The sequence below is a fragment of the Nannobrachium achirus genome, assembly GCF_963921795.1.
Source record: "Nannobrachium achirus genome assembly, chromosome: 13".
NCBI lineage: Eukaryota > Metazoa > Chordata > Actinopteri > Myctophiformes > Myctophidae > Nannobrachium > Nannobrachium achirus.
In genome coordinates this window covers 31,068,077-31,081,671 of record NC_137833.1, presented here as the reverse complement: position 1 = coordinate 31,081,671, position 13,595 = coordinate 31,068,077, and the positions used below count along the sequence as shown (strand labels likewise).

The window sequence follows — 13,595 nt, the reverse complement described above, 5'->3', positions numbered from 1 at the left end:
AAAGATGCTCTTTCTGTGGCCAAGCAATCGGTCCACTCTGTACTGCACTAGTTATTCAAATTCAGTGAAAAGCTTTGTAGATTTCGATTATTATTACAAAACATACATTATCACTCAAGCCCTATTACTGTCGCTATTTTCAAAAGCTATATTTTGATGCCTATACTTTTGCACTTTCTCTCAAGTAAACATTTGAATACATGGACTCATGGAAAAGATCTAAGTACTTCTTCCACCACACAACATAATCATCAGGTATTATTTATGATTACTGTATACTTGGAGGAAGATATTTTTCAAAAAAGTGTACAGAAAGTGTTAAAATTATCTTTTTACAGTATGTGGCCAAGCCCACCTGTTCATGCTTAGTTTTCAGGTGGGTGGTGACCCAGCTGAAGTCAGCCACACCCACAGATGTTTCTGGACGGTGAAAAGGGGAGGGGATGATATTATGATATTATGAATTTCAATTGGGCCTTTTGAGCCAGAGGCTTTCAGGAAGTAACAAAAAACGAGAGGGAGTGGGTTGTTGGCTGATTTACCACTGTTTCAGGGTTGTTTGGCACTCGCCGTGCCAAACAACCCTGAAACAGTGGTAAATCAGCCAACAACCCACAACCCTCGAATGGTAAATTGCTTTTCTACCACTTCTACCATATAAATGAAAGAAAACACAGTTGTAACTTGCAAGGTTATTTAGTTATACGACTGCAACACAACAGTGCATGGGCGGGGTCCATGAGCCAACTCAAGGTTGTTGACTGATTTACCACTGTTTTAAGCCAATCAGAATCCAGTATCTGAACATGCGACCACAAAAAGTGGTAGAAGACTTATTATTGCATACTCCACAGACACATACAAAACAGAAAAAGTACAACACTATGGCACCACCTCTTTAAAATGGAAGATTTATTCAGATCATAGTTGGTATTCTGCCTGTGTGGCAGTGTGGACCTACTGTATGATGTCATTAGATGTCATTATGCTCTCAAGGACACTGCCATCACAGTGCTGCTGACCCCACACGGTTTGAGTCTGTGATATATGTTCTAAGTTCTAACTACAGTTTGACTCCCTAGATCAGTGGTTCTCAACGTGCCGCTGCATCCCCAGGGGTCCTTGAAAGGGCCCCAGGGGGTCCCAACTAAATTATTGAACCAAATGGACCCTTGCTGATTCAATTTGTACACGTTCAGAGTTAAATTGGCACAGACAATGTTACAGTGTAGATTGGGCTCCCAGACATAAATGTTTAATGTTTTGACAAATGGGGGTCCTCCTAATGCAAATGGGGGTCCTCCTAATGCATATCAAACTGGGGATCCTCAGGAAAGGAACGGTCCAGTGTTCAGGCACCACAGACAGATTCTTTGTTGTCCCTTCTCGATCGATGTAATTTGATTCGTCTCGATTCAAGTTCAATAGCTTATTGCCATTTCAACACAGAGTTGATAAGAATGTGTCTTGCTTCACTCTCATGAGACAACAACATCAATAACATAATACAAATGCCTTAATTCGTATCGATGTTGGGAGTATTCAGTGCTTTGCTTACATCACAGTACACCATAAGGTCAGCCTTATTCAGCCTGCCATGTTTTTATTCTTCTGTAGTTTTTAACCTGAACGAGTAAACAAAGTACAAAATCAGCCTTGGGTTTATCCCTGTGAGGGTAGGCACTACTGTTATGTTTAGGCACAGTTCTCCTGGCTTCCAAGCAGTGGTGGAAGAAGTACTCAAATGTTTTATTTAAGTAAAAGTATCAATAATGCAATGTAGAAATAATCATTTACATATAAAAGTACGGAATTCAAAATGTATTTGAGTATAAAGGGCTGCTGTGGCTCAGGAGGTACCGTAGAGCAGGTTGGCCAATGATCCAATCCCGGCTCCTCACTGTCCACATGCTGAAGAGTCCTTGTGCAAGACTCTGTACCCCCAGTTGCTCCCGGTGAGTTGGTTGGTGGCTTGCATGGTTTCCCCCGCCATCGGTGTGTGTGTGAATGGGTGAATGTAAGGCACAATCTATGTTAAGCGCCTTGGATAAAGGCGTTGTACAAAATGCACCATTTGTACAAAATTTACCATTTAGAAGTACAAAAGTATTAGTATCAAACAAAATGTTTGTAAAGTACCAAAATTTGAAAATAGCAGATCTACAAGCTCATTGCGTCGTGACACATTGTGAGTTTGTAGATAGACTATTTTCAAAAGGCCAAAATGTATATTGGGCTGAAGTGGCTAATGTATGTTTTGTAGTAATAATCAAAATAAGTAACTAGTATCAAAAGTTTTAAAATAAATGTTGTGAAAAAAGTACAATATTTACCTCTGAGATGTAGTCTTCAGCTGCAGTCTGAAAACGTACCTCTTCAGACATTATTAGATTTACAAGATTCCTAACACTCCTTCTAATTAGTGTGGTTGCCCAGCAGGGCAACCAGACTATTAGTCCTCCTGGGGAAACTTTATTTATTATATTATTCTCTGTTTCTAGAGTAACCAAAAGTTTGTCCGCCTACTCCTCCCACAGTTTTCGCACCAAGAGAGAAATTGTATCGTTTAATTGATATTAATTTATTAGTGGATTCATTTTCCCCAATGACTTTAATTAAAATTTTAACTTTTCCCAAATATGGAGATGAATGACATCATTATATGTATGACATCATAGACCACATGAGCCCATATATGTCCATATATGGGCATTCCCCCCGAAAATGTTAATATTAAGTCCATCATCAAAACCAGGCCCTAACTTGCCAAGGCCCTGCTTGGCTTTACTAATTAACATGCGTTTGTCTACTTACTGGTAAACAAACATAGCCCCCAAAATAATGGAAATTCACTTCCCAAAACTCAAACATGATTTGAACCACAGGGCAACGTACCACACTCGCAATTTCACAAATTGCAAATTTTCTAGTTTAGATAGTCGTGTTATCCAAATTATATTGTTTGCCTCTTCGCATATTCTATGTAGGCTACATCATTTAGATAGCTGTGCTGTTTGTTTGGCCAAGCTTGATATTTAGACAAAATGCTCTTTGATGCCAATACCAGCACAAACATATTTTTTTCTTGGCACTCTGTTTATTTGACCCCAGCTTGCCCTGTTATTTGTTTACTAGCGTTCTTACTCCAATCTTGAACTTTGTATGTTATTCTGAATAAGTGTCTGCTAGCAGCAGTAACTGTAAATTATAATTGGATGGTTTGGTAAGGTTAGGGTTAGAGGAACTGGGGAGGGCTTTATGAAGGCTTAGCAGCGTTTTATTTACCAATGCCGTCTAGCAGCTAATATCTACATTTTAATTTTCTTTTTTTGCTAACTGTATCTTTTTGAACATTCTCCATCCTGTGACCTCTTGCTTTCCAAGGTAATCGTTTTCACTACAGGAAAGACCCATCACAGACAGGGTTATACTTCAGTGTGCTTTGCTCCTCCATTCTGCATTTTCAAGCTAATTAGATTAGAGAAAACATGAATACATTGCCCCGACTTACTCCCATTCTCCTCAGTAATTGCCTTCTCTCTGGTGAAATTGTAAATGGATATGACAAGCATGAGGCCCCCAAACAACCAGCTTCTTTGTATTTATGAAGGAAAATGCTGAACGGAACGGGTGTGGAGTGATACCGATTAGCTTACAGGATTTCAAAGTGGGGGGGCACCAGGGATGGGCAGGGGCGTCACAAGGGGGGAGGGGGGAGTGGGACTGAGTTAGCCTACTAGGGCCCAAGGTGGAGGGGCCTGGAATTATTGTATTCTTTAGCTATTGAAAAATAGCAGATAAGCTCAGCTAAGTATATCTGCTAAGCGAGCTTGCAGATCTGCTATTTTTCGAAAAGTTGTGAAAAACGTTGAATATATGTATTTTCTAAGAGAACATTTGTAAATGGGGTTCCTGGAACTAAATATTTTGAGATGGGGGTCTGTGGCCAAATACATATCATTTTGGGGGTCCTTCACATGAAAACGTGAGCACCACTGACATAGAAACATAGGTTTATAAAAACCTAGAAGGATTTGAAATATTCAAATACTTGCTGTGAGCTTGTATATCTGCTATTTTTCAATAGTTAAAGCACAAAATGTGAGTGAATCCTTGTACCCAGGGCCCAGAATTTGGTGTGACACCCCTGCGTATGGGGGCCATGGAGAGGAAAACTAAAATAATACATAATGCAAATGATAAGTGTAATCATTTACATTTAAATTAAATGTTGGCATCCCCGTTTTGGGAATGTCATAGCTGTCTAAATAAATCAAAAAGGTTCGAAAATAGATACATCTACAAACTCACAACCCATTGCATCACAATCCTTGAGGTTCTTTTTAAGCCAATACAATAGGGGGAAATTGGATGCCGACATGGCTAATTGGGCGTCCTTGGCTTGGAACAGGTGAGTTATAGCAGTGGCTGCAATCAGCAATTACTCCGCACAGTGTAATATTCTGGCTTTACATTGTACTTGCTGCTTTGTTATAAAAATGTGTTAAGAAATGTTCCTTGTCATGCTATGTTATCTTATAGTCCTAGGTAGCCTACACACGTCTACTCACTCAGAGACACTTAACCAGCAGCACACAGTAGGCTAACTAATAGCTATCACTGCATGTCAATCAAAACTAAAGCAAAATAATTAAGTAAAAAAGGAAAAGAATACAAAAAAAAGGAAAAGAATACAAAAAAAAAGAAATTACATTGCTTGTAGATGTGGTTGCAAGCCTGTCAGGAAGAAGTATGGAAGTATTTCAGTTAATTCATCAAAATGTCAGATCCAGAGCATTTTTATTCTGAGCATAATCGAATGTATGACCTCAACCATGTGGTTAAACTGTACCATTTTTAGTATTCAGTTGGTTACTTGTTGCTGGATAATGTGTCTTTTGTGCTGCAGTCGATATTTTCAGGATCGCTGACTCCGAGTGGTCATTGATTTTGTTTGAAGGAGAGGCACTCGTGCGGCAAGGGGATTATTTCCCTCTTATTTTGGTTCTTTGGACGTGTAATTCGAACCGTGTTGTGTCTCGTAAGAGTCTTGCTCAACACACAAATGCTCGATTGGTCAGAAAACCTGAGGAATGAGTGTCCTCACAAAAGATGCACAAGCATAATAGTGAAAATATGTGCAAGTCTTTGAATATTTCAAATCCTTCTAATGTTTCTGTCAGTGGTGCTCAAACTTTTTCATGTGACGCCCCTGCTGACTACTCAACATCAGTGTGCTGATGTGCAATCTTCTTTGCATATGGTGACCCAACTCTCCTAGTCCCCCCCCCCCCCCTCACCCATTAATTATTTTAATAAAGTTGGAGCAGCTACAGTAACCGCAGATAAAACTTAGGCTTATTTTATTATTTTATCTACTGTAGCCTATTTTATTTTATGATTGGCCAGCAGTATCGCTGAGTAGCCTGTCTCCACTGTTCCATTTCTATCAGTGTGCTACATATAAAACAATGTCAGGCTGCTAAATCATTCTGGTATAGCGTGTTCATTCTTAGAACACTGCCCTGAAGCCTTCCCTCTTGGTTAAGGGCTTTAAAACATTCCTTAATAGCTGGGCCACCTAGTGATAACCGAGTCGTTAGGGCGTGTGCCACATGGGCTCTAATGCCTGACAGCGAGTCCTCGGTTCAATTCCCGGCTGTTTGGACAATTCGCTGCATGTCAGTCCTGTTCCTTAGGTGTAAAATAAATGCTCAGGAAAGCCCCAAAAACGAAAAACATTTGAAGTAGCTATAGTGCATTCGCACATTGAAATGTCACCTTCATTGACCTACACAGAAGGAACGTCTTGTGTCAAACCTGGTCTAAAATTGGCTGCCAAACACGGTTGCTGCAGATAGTGTGGTAGAATTCATGGTTTAGGAACCAAAACCCAGGTGCTTTTTAATGGCGTGCCATGTTTTTATTTCTGTAACTACAGTAGCCTTAAGCTGTTCCTATTTTAGATGCCCTCGTGTGACCTTTGGAAACATTTGACCACAGCGGCTGCTGGGTATTGATCTGATGGGTGCTTGGTTGTCTCAGTGGTAAAATGCCTGCCCACCACTGAAGAGGGTAGGAGTTTGAATCCTCTGCGGTGCCTCTGGCTCGGCCCAGTGCTTGAGAGTGTTTGAGAGTGGGAAAGCAAGCGGGGAGGCCCATTGCTGGCTCTTCACTAGCGACTCCTACAGGTTGGTCAGGGCACCTGTTTGTTCAGTGGGGAGCTGAGCGCCATAACATTATTTACTATTCTGTCTCTATCGACGATACGAAACACCAACGGCGCTGAGTCGGCTCAAGCGACCTTCGCAACGCTTGGCCCGGTAACTCGCTCCCTTTAGCTTACTCGGAGGGGCCTCACGTGGATTAAGGTCCCTTGATACGGCGCGCCTCCGCCATGGTTTTGTCAATAACTATTGGCCAAAAACGGCGAGAGCAGCACTCCCGCATTGGGCGTGGCCTCTGCTCAGCTCCGGTAGGAAAAACTTCCTGAACTGAGAAGGATAGCGTGTCCCTGCACCTGCATGGAAAGATATCTTTTTAGAGTCATTATTATAACGGTGATGATGATAAACATCAAAGATTGATCAAATCCAATGGCTGTGAAATTAAAATCATCCTTTTAGAATATAATAATAGTTCTTTGTCACATTATATGTAATTATACTATAATACACATACAGTAGGTCAAATTCATCCTCTGCACAACTAGCACAACTAGGAGCAGTGAGGAGCCATTAGATTAGTTTCTATGGCGCTCGGGGAGCAATTAGGGGTTAAGAGTCTTGTCCAGGGACACACATCGACATAGCTGGCCTGGCCAGGAATCGTACCTGGAACAACGGCTCCCCAGGCGGGCTCACTAACCACTCAGCTATGGCCACCCTCATCCGAGATACATGAAAAATTATAAATGTCAAAGGGATATCATCAACCTCTGCTCCCATGGCTTGACTGGGTTAATGCACACCACTCTTTAGCATCATTTGTCAATGTAGAAGGTTAGTCTGACTGTGTTGTCATGTGACTGACAACAATGCGGATCATTGCGGACATGATTGAGAACACGGCAATATTGCCATTAAAAACACTGAAAAACAAGTTAAAAACACCTTACAAAAACATTGAGAACAAGGCAAGAACGCCACAGGATTGAGCTGAGTGAGTGCTCATGCTAAATGACGTGAAAACATTTTCAGTCGACTCTGCACTGTCCACTTTGGGTGACTGCACTAGACTAGACTGCTTATTGAATTGGTTGTAATCTGTCGGGTGACTGCATCAGCATCAGACATGATGCTATGTGACCAAGCGATGCAATATGATGAGTTGGGAGTCACAGACTTCAGTAGGAATGTTCGCTCTGACTTATGACAGCTCGGACTGAGTTGAATTGCATTCATTTGGGGGCTATAGTAAATGCTGCATTTATATAGCGCCTGTATCCAACGTACTTTACAGAGATTTTGCATTACATTCACCCACACATTCAATGGCAGAGGAAACCTGCATGCAAGGCACCAACTTGCTCATCAGGAGCAATTAGGGGTTCAACTCTGGGGGAGCCCGGGATCAAACTGGGAATCTTCCGGTTGCCAAGCAGCCACTATACCCCTGAGCCACTACCGGCCATAGGCTGCGTTGTCAGTTAAAAACGTTTATGTTGGTAAGTGTGGGGTTGCACTGAACTACATATCTCTCTCTCTCTCTCTCTCTCTCTCTCTCTCTCTCTCTCTCTCTCTCTCTCTCTCTCTCTCTCTCTCTCTCTATCTATCTCTTCTGGAGGGAAAGGAGCATTGTAATTGGCTAGTAGTGTGGATCCTTGCCAGACAGGACAGCTAGTTCCAGCCTTATGTAGCCTGCCTAGTATAGGCTATACAGCATGAGGCGCCTGCAGACCTGGCGCAGCTAGATATATATGGAATAATAAGCATATTACTAAAACATTAATAACCCCTTCTGTAGACAGTGGTTGCATGTTATGACCGCAAAGGTCCCACCTTTGATGATATAGGACTGTGGTGTGTGTGTGTGTGTGTGTGTGTGTGTGTGTGTGTGTGTGTGTGCGCGCGCGCATGCGCGCGTGCGTGCGTGTGTGTGTGTGTGTGTGTGTGTGTGTGTGTGTGTGTGTGTGTGTGAGAGAGAGAGAGAGAGAGAGAGAAAGAATAATGGAGAGGGAGGGAGAGGAGAGGCTATAAATACTGTATCAGATAGCCTATACAATCCTATAGGCGTCATTGATCAGACGAATTCCAATTCGGTGAATGTTATTAAATAAAAGAATAATTCGCCTCACAAATCATGAATAAGTGTAATAGTTTCCTCTGGCTGGCTAGCTTGTATTACCTAAACGCATGACTGGGAGAGCAGAGTGAATGCGTGTGCGCGCTCCCTTGAGGGCGCAGAATTCAGCAGCACAGCACTGGGATGGCTGAGGGTGATCTCAACGCGCACAGCCTGTTAGAGGAGAGATGTGCCACTGCTCCTCGACCAGCACATTAACATCATGAGGACTTTATCTCCGCATAATATCCACGCCAGCAGCCAGAGGCAAAACTGAAGACGGATGAGTTCAATAAAGTGGCGTTTGCCCGAGACAGATCAACGTGTCAGCCATAACTTGCGAGATTTGAAGCGTGTCTATTATTGTTGGAGACACACGTGGGACCAGCGTTTTGGTGCAGCAATGCACAGGATGATTGCATTTCCCTGCTCTGTTTACAGAGGGGAAGAATAGAATAGCGCATCTGGTCAGATGGAGCTGCAGCCTACTTCACTCCAACTGCAATGCCACAACTGTAACTGAACACACATCTACGGTCAAGCTGGGATGTTACGGCCATGCCGATGGGCTCTTTGTGTCTTCATTTTCTTTTTACTTTTGTTTTGTTAAATAAACCAGCGAGATAATCGTGAAAACAAGGGCATATGGACATGGCATATCCACAAGTGGGTCTTCTCTCGCTTCTCTATTTGAGCTTCAAATAACCTACTTTATAACTCTAATCGAGGAGGAGTAAAAAAAGCTGGATTTTTTTCACAAGTCACCGCAGAAGGGACGGAGTACTTTATAGTAGTTCTTCAGGACGAATCTGAAGAGGAGTGAGTGGATGCCTTCTCCGATGAGGAGCTGGTCGCTGTCCGACGCGCAGGTGGTGCTGAAATTTGGATGATGCCTCAGCGACTGCAAGGCTGCCGCTCCCTTCACTTGAACGAAGACAACGGCCGCTTCTTGCTGCTCGCCATCCTCATCATACTGTACCTCCTGTGCGGCGCTGCGGTTTTCTCTGCCATAGAGAGGCCCTCGGAGCTGCAGGCTCACGGGCGCTGGAACAGGACACTTTTCAACTTCAGCGAGACCTTCAATGTCTCGCTGCAGGAGCTCAACTCCTTCCTGCGGGAGTACGAGGCTGCCATCGCCGCCGGGATCCGAGCGGACGCGCTGCGGCCGCGATGGGATTTTACGGGGGCTTTTTACTTTGTCGGAACTGTGGTGTCAACGATAGGTGGGTAGAATGAGAAATACGCAGTGTACAAGTGTCTGGCGCCTGCCTCGTGCCCTGACATAATCAGTGGTTTCCCCTGACCTTTGCATCCCTGCTAGGACCTATACATAGCTAATCAATAGACCGTATCTGCTTTAAAACGTTTGAATGATGTAAAAATGTAAAAATCGCACATAGTAGACCAACAAGTAGGATTATTTCAGTTATCTTATAGGGCGGTTATTCATGGATAGAGCACAGGTGCACTAATACAAATTATGTTAAGATTTATTGTATTTCTGTTCCCTTTGGGAAGTATATAAGTATTATATAAAGAGCAAAAAGCACTAAATACATTCAGTTTATTTGATAACTGATGCTGTGTGTTGCTGCAGCCATGAGAGAGACTGGCTGGGTGTGTGGGAGCACCTGTAATGGTCCTTGTAGAATGTACTGATGGCCACAAAGAGCACCAGAGTGCCACCCTCCCCCCACCCCCACCAGTCATGTGTTACATTTAGTCTGTGCAGCATTCAGGGCATGGGGGGTGACAGCTGCCTGCCATTTGGATTGGCACTTGCACTTCTGTGTCAGAACACGATAGGACAGCACCCATGGGTGCGTTTGGCCACATTTCCAGTCCAACCAAAAAGGAATGTCAATGAGAAGCCCCTGCTGCTCCCCCACATTTAACATTTGCTCACGCAATAGGTCAGAAAAGAGCAAGTGTCCCCACCAGGACACCCTGAGGGGGGCAGTAGTATAGTGCACTGCATGCCTGATAACTCGGACCCCTCCTCTTTCCCTCACGTGTTCTCTCGTCATGCACCGATAACTAAAGATGATGGACATCTGGAGACTGATTGAGTGAGTGAATGAACGAGCAAATGATTGAGCGAGCCCAGGGCAATAATAATATGAGCTGATAGACAGCTCTTATCATGTGCTGGTACACACACACACACACACACACGCACACGCACGCACGCACGCACACACACACACACACACACACACACACACACACACACACACACACACAATGCCAGGAACCTCCCAAGTGACTCAGTAATTGAAAATGGTGGCAAAGAGAATGATGAGGAGAGCAATAATGAGTGTTTGTGCTCAGGCAGACTTAGGCCTATAGAATCACACATGCGGGAGACCTTTCAGAAATCACACGTTGTGTGTGTGTTTGACATGAGGTTTCTATTAAGCCTGACTGTCACTTTATGTATTTGCCCCCCTTCCCGCCCGCCCACCCTTTCTCTCTCTCTCTCTCTCTCTCTCTCTCTCTCTCTCTCTCTCTCTCTCTCTCTCTCTCTCTCTCTCTCTCTCTCTCTCTCTCTCGGGGCCAAATTCCTTTCATAGTTTTTTCCTGTCATGTGTGGTGGCACTTCTCATGAGAAATGTAGCCCACAGATACTCATCATCGAGCCAAATGAGAGGTGATGTTGGGTTCTTCTCATCTTTTATGTCTTCTTCCACACACACACACACACACACACACACACACACACACACACACACACACACACACACACACACACACACACACACACACACACACACACACACACACACACACACACACACACACTCTCTCTCTCTCTCTCTCTCTCTTTCTCTCTCTCTCTCTCTTTATCTCTGTCTGTCTGTCTGTCTGTCTGTCTGTCTGTCTGTCTGTCTGTCTGTCTGTCTGTCTGTCTGTCTGTCTGTCTGTCTGTCTGTCTGTCTGTCTGTCTGTCTGTCTGTCTGCTTGCTTGTCCCCTGTCTCTCCCCCATATGCTGCTATTTCTTCGGTGTGGTTGGTGAGAGCTGTTGATATGCAGGGGATCTGGGGTTTCCCCAAACATGTATCAGGCCGGTGACCCCCCTGCTGCTCAAGTCACTTGTCCTTAGCTCTACATTACAAAAGAGATCCTCCTTCTTAATGCATAATATTGCTTGGAAGAATGAAAGGCAATCTCTGTCTGTCAGTTATCATCAGTGCAGAAATCAATTTGAGATTTGCAGTGAACTCTAGCCACTCCACATTCCACATCAAACGTAGCCCAAAATAAATCAGATCTATGTCAATGTCCGTAGAGGATTCCCCCAGACCCCCAAGAATAGCTCACGAAAATGTAGCTTCAGCGCTGTCATCTCCATGAAGATTTTAATGAAAATAGTTGCGTTTTTGTCAGCATCCATTATGTGCTGTTGACCTGCCCTACATATTCAGGCAGAGCAACTCCTTAGCTGCCTGTCTTGCTCATTAGGAAGGTTGTCACTTGACAAACACATTTATTTATTACGGTAATATGCTATTCATAGCCACAGACAGCTGATTGATAGCTGACCACAGCCAATTAGGACAACTCGGGGCATTTTGTCTGTCTCTCTAACTCTGAGTTAATTTGATGATGCTGTGAGAGCCAGTGAGGCTCAGCTATTTGCAGTGGTGGAAAGTAAGTTAAGCACATTTTTTAAATAGCCTAGTTTGGCTTTACTTGAGTATGTTGAGTATGTCCATTTTGCAATAATCGAAATACTCCCCTGCAAATCAGTGTAAATATTGTACTTTTTATTCTACTACAATTATTTGAGAAATCTAGTTAAAAGTTACTTTGTAGATTTTGATTATTATTATACAAAATATACATTGACCAATTCAGCCCTATTTTATACTTGGCCTTTTCAAAAATAGCTGATCTACAAGCTAACAACAAAGATTTTGATCATTTGGAAAACTAGTGAGACATTTTGTGTACTTTTACTTTTGGTATTTAAAATAGATTTTGATGCCAATACATTTGTACTTTTACTTTTAAGGAGCTGGACTTTATTTGAACAGTTATTACATGCCCAGTAGGTTGAGAATCCTTAATGAGAGCCAGACTGCAAAAGCAATTTAATAATGCCCTCTTCAAACTTTTACACCAGCTCTAGTCACACTCTGTTTAACCAATGATGTCTACTTTGCTACTGGGGAGCACAAGGAATAATTAATAAACATTGATACACTTTGTCTGTGTAATACACCACAAGCATGTGGTGAAGCACTTGGTTAGGACTGTGTTGTTGCCTGGAGTCGACACGTCTACTATAGTACCTCCAGTCCCCACCAGCTGCCTGCATGCTTAGTCACCTCCACTTATTCAAGTCAGGCATGCAGAGGGTGAAGGAAGGGACAATTGGCTACAGGACTCTTTGAGGCCGTTCCAAATGGACCCTTACAGGTCTGAGAGTGTACAAATGGAATTGTTCCGTTTGTACACTCTCAGGGTTATGGGATCCTTGAAAATAAAACGTTTGAGAACTTATATGGGCTACAGCACACTCCTAAAGTCTGCCATTATAGTTAGATTGAGTGTGAAAGTGGAAGGTGACGAGCATAACAAAAATAAATACAGTGTTGAACTTTGATAGGACCTCACTTTATATTGCTACAGTTCCTGGACATGATCTAGGACGGTTCAAATATTCTCAGTCATCTTAATCGAGCGAAGTGGTTGTCAAAATCACACAAAAGATGAATCCAGGTACTTTAATTTGGGAAAGTGAAATGGCTGGATGACCTGTTATTTTGCACACATGGAATGGGAATTCCCTATTGTGCAGCAAAAGCATGTGTCACCAGCATGGTGACTCACCATACTGCACCGTTTTGTCACTGTAATGTGGTGAAAACACCAATATGTAACTTGAGCAGAAGAATAAAGCACTGGTTATTTCTATGTGCTAAAAGTATGATTTGAGAACTGTTTCATCATGGAATCACTACTTCCCAGTTGATCGCTCAGAGCCCATAACCAACATAAAGATGATGAGAATGATAGGATTATTCAGCATATCTTCACATGTGTGAGTCTAGTCTATGTTCTTAACACATAGTGATGATTTGTAAAGAGCGTGTTGATTTGAGCTATTCCAACGACTAAAAAAACTGTGCGATTAATCCTGCTTGTGTGTGTGTGTGTGTGTGTGTGTGTGTGTGGGTGTGTGTGTGTGTGTGTGTGTGTGTGTGTGGTGTGTGTGTGTGTGTGTGTGTGTGTGTGTGTATATATAATTAATTAATGTGTGCTTCAATGAGTAGTGCAACCAAAAACAAAATCTTGTTTTGTTTTC

General features: G+C 42.9%; 1 protein-coding gene across 1 annotated transcript in view; it reads left to right on the top strand.

Annotated features, from left to right (window-relative positions):
- Positions 1 to 9,169: 9,169 nt before the first annotated feature.
- Positions 9,170 to 13,595, top strand: part of kcnk12 (potassium channel, subfamily K, member 12) — a gene marked incomplete at both ends in the record, with an annotated part of 34,605 nt that continues 30,179 nt past the window's right edge. The window contains one exon of the mRNA XM_080739947.1: positions 9,170 to 9,506. Within this exon, the coding sequence (XP_080596073.1) occupies positions 9,170 to 9,506 (337 nt within the window). The remainder of the gene's footprint in view (positions 9,507 to 13,595) is intronic.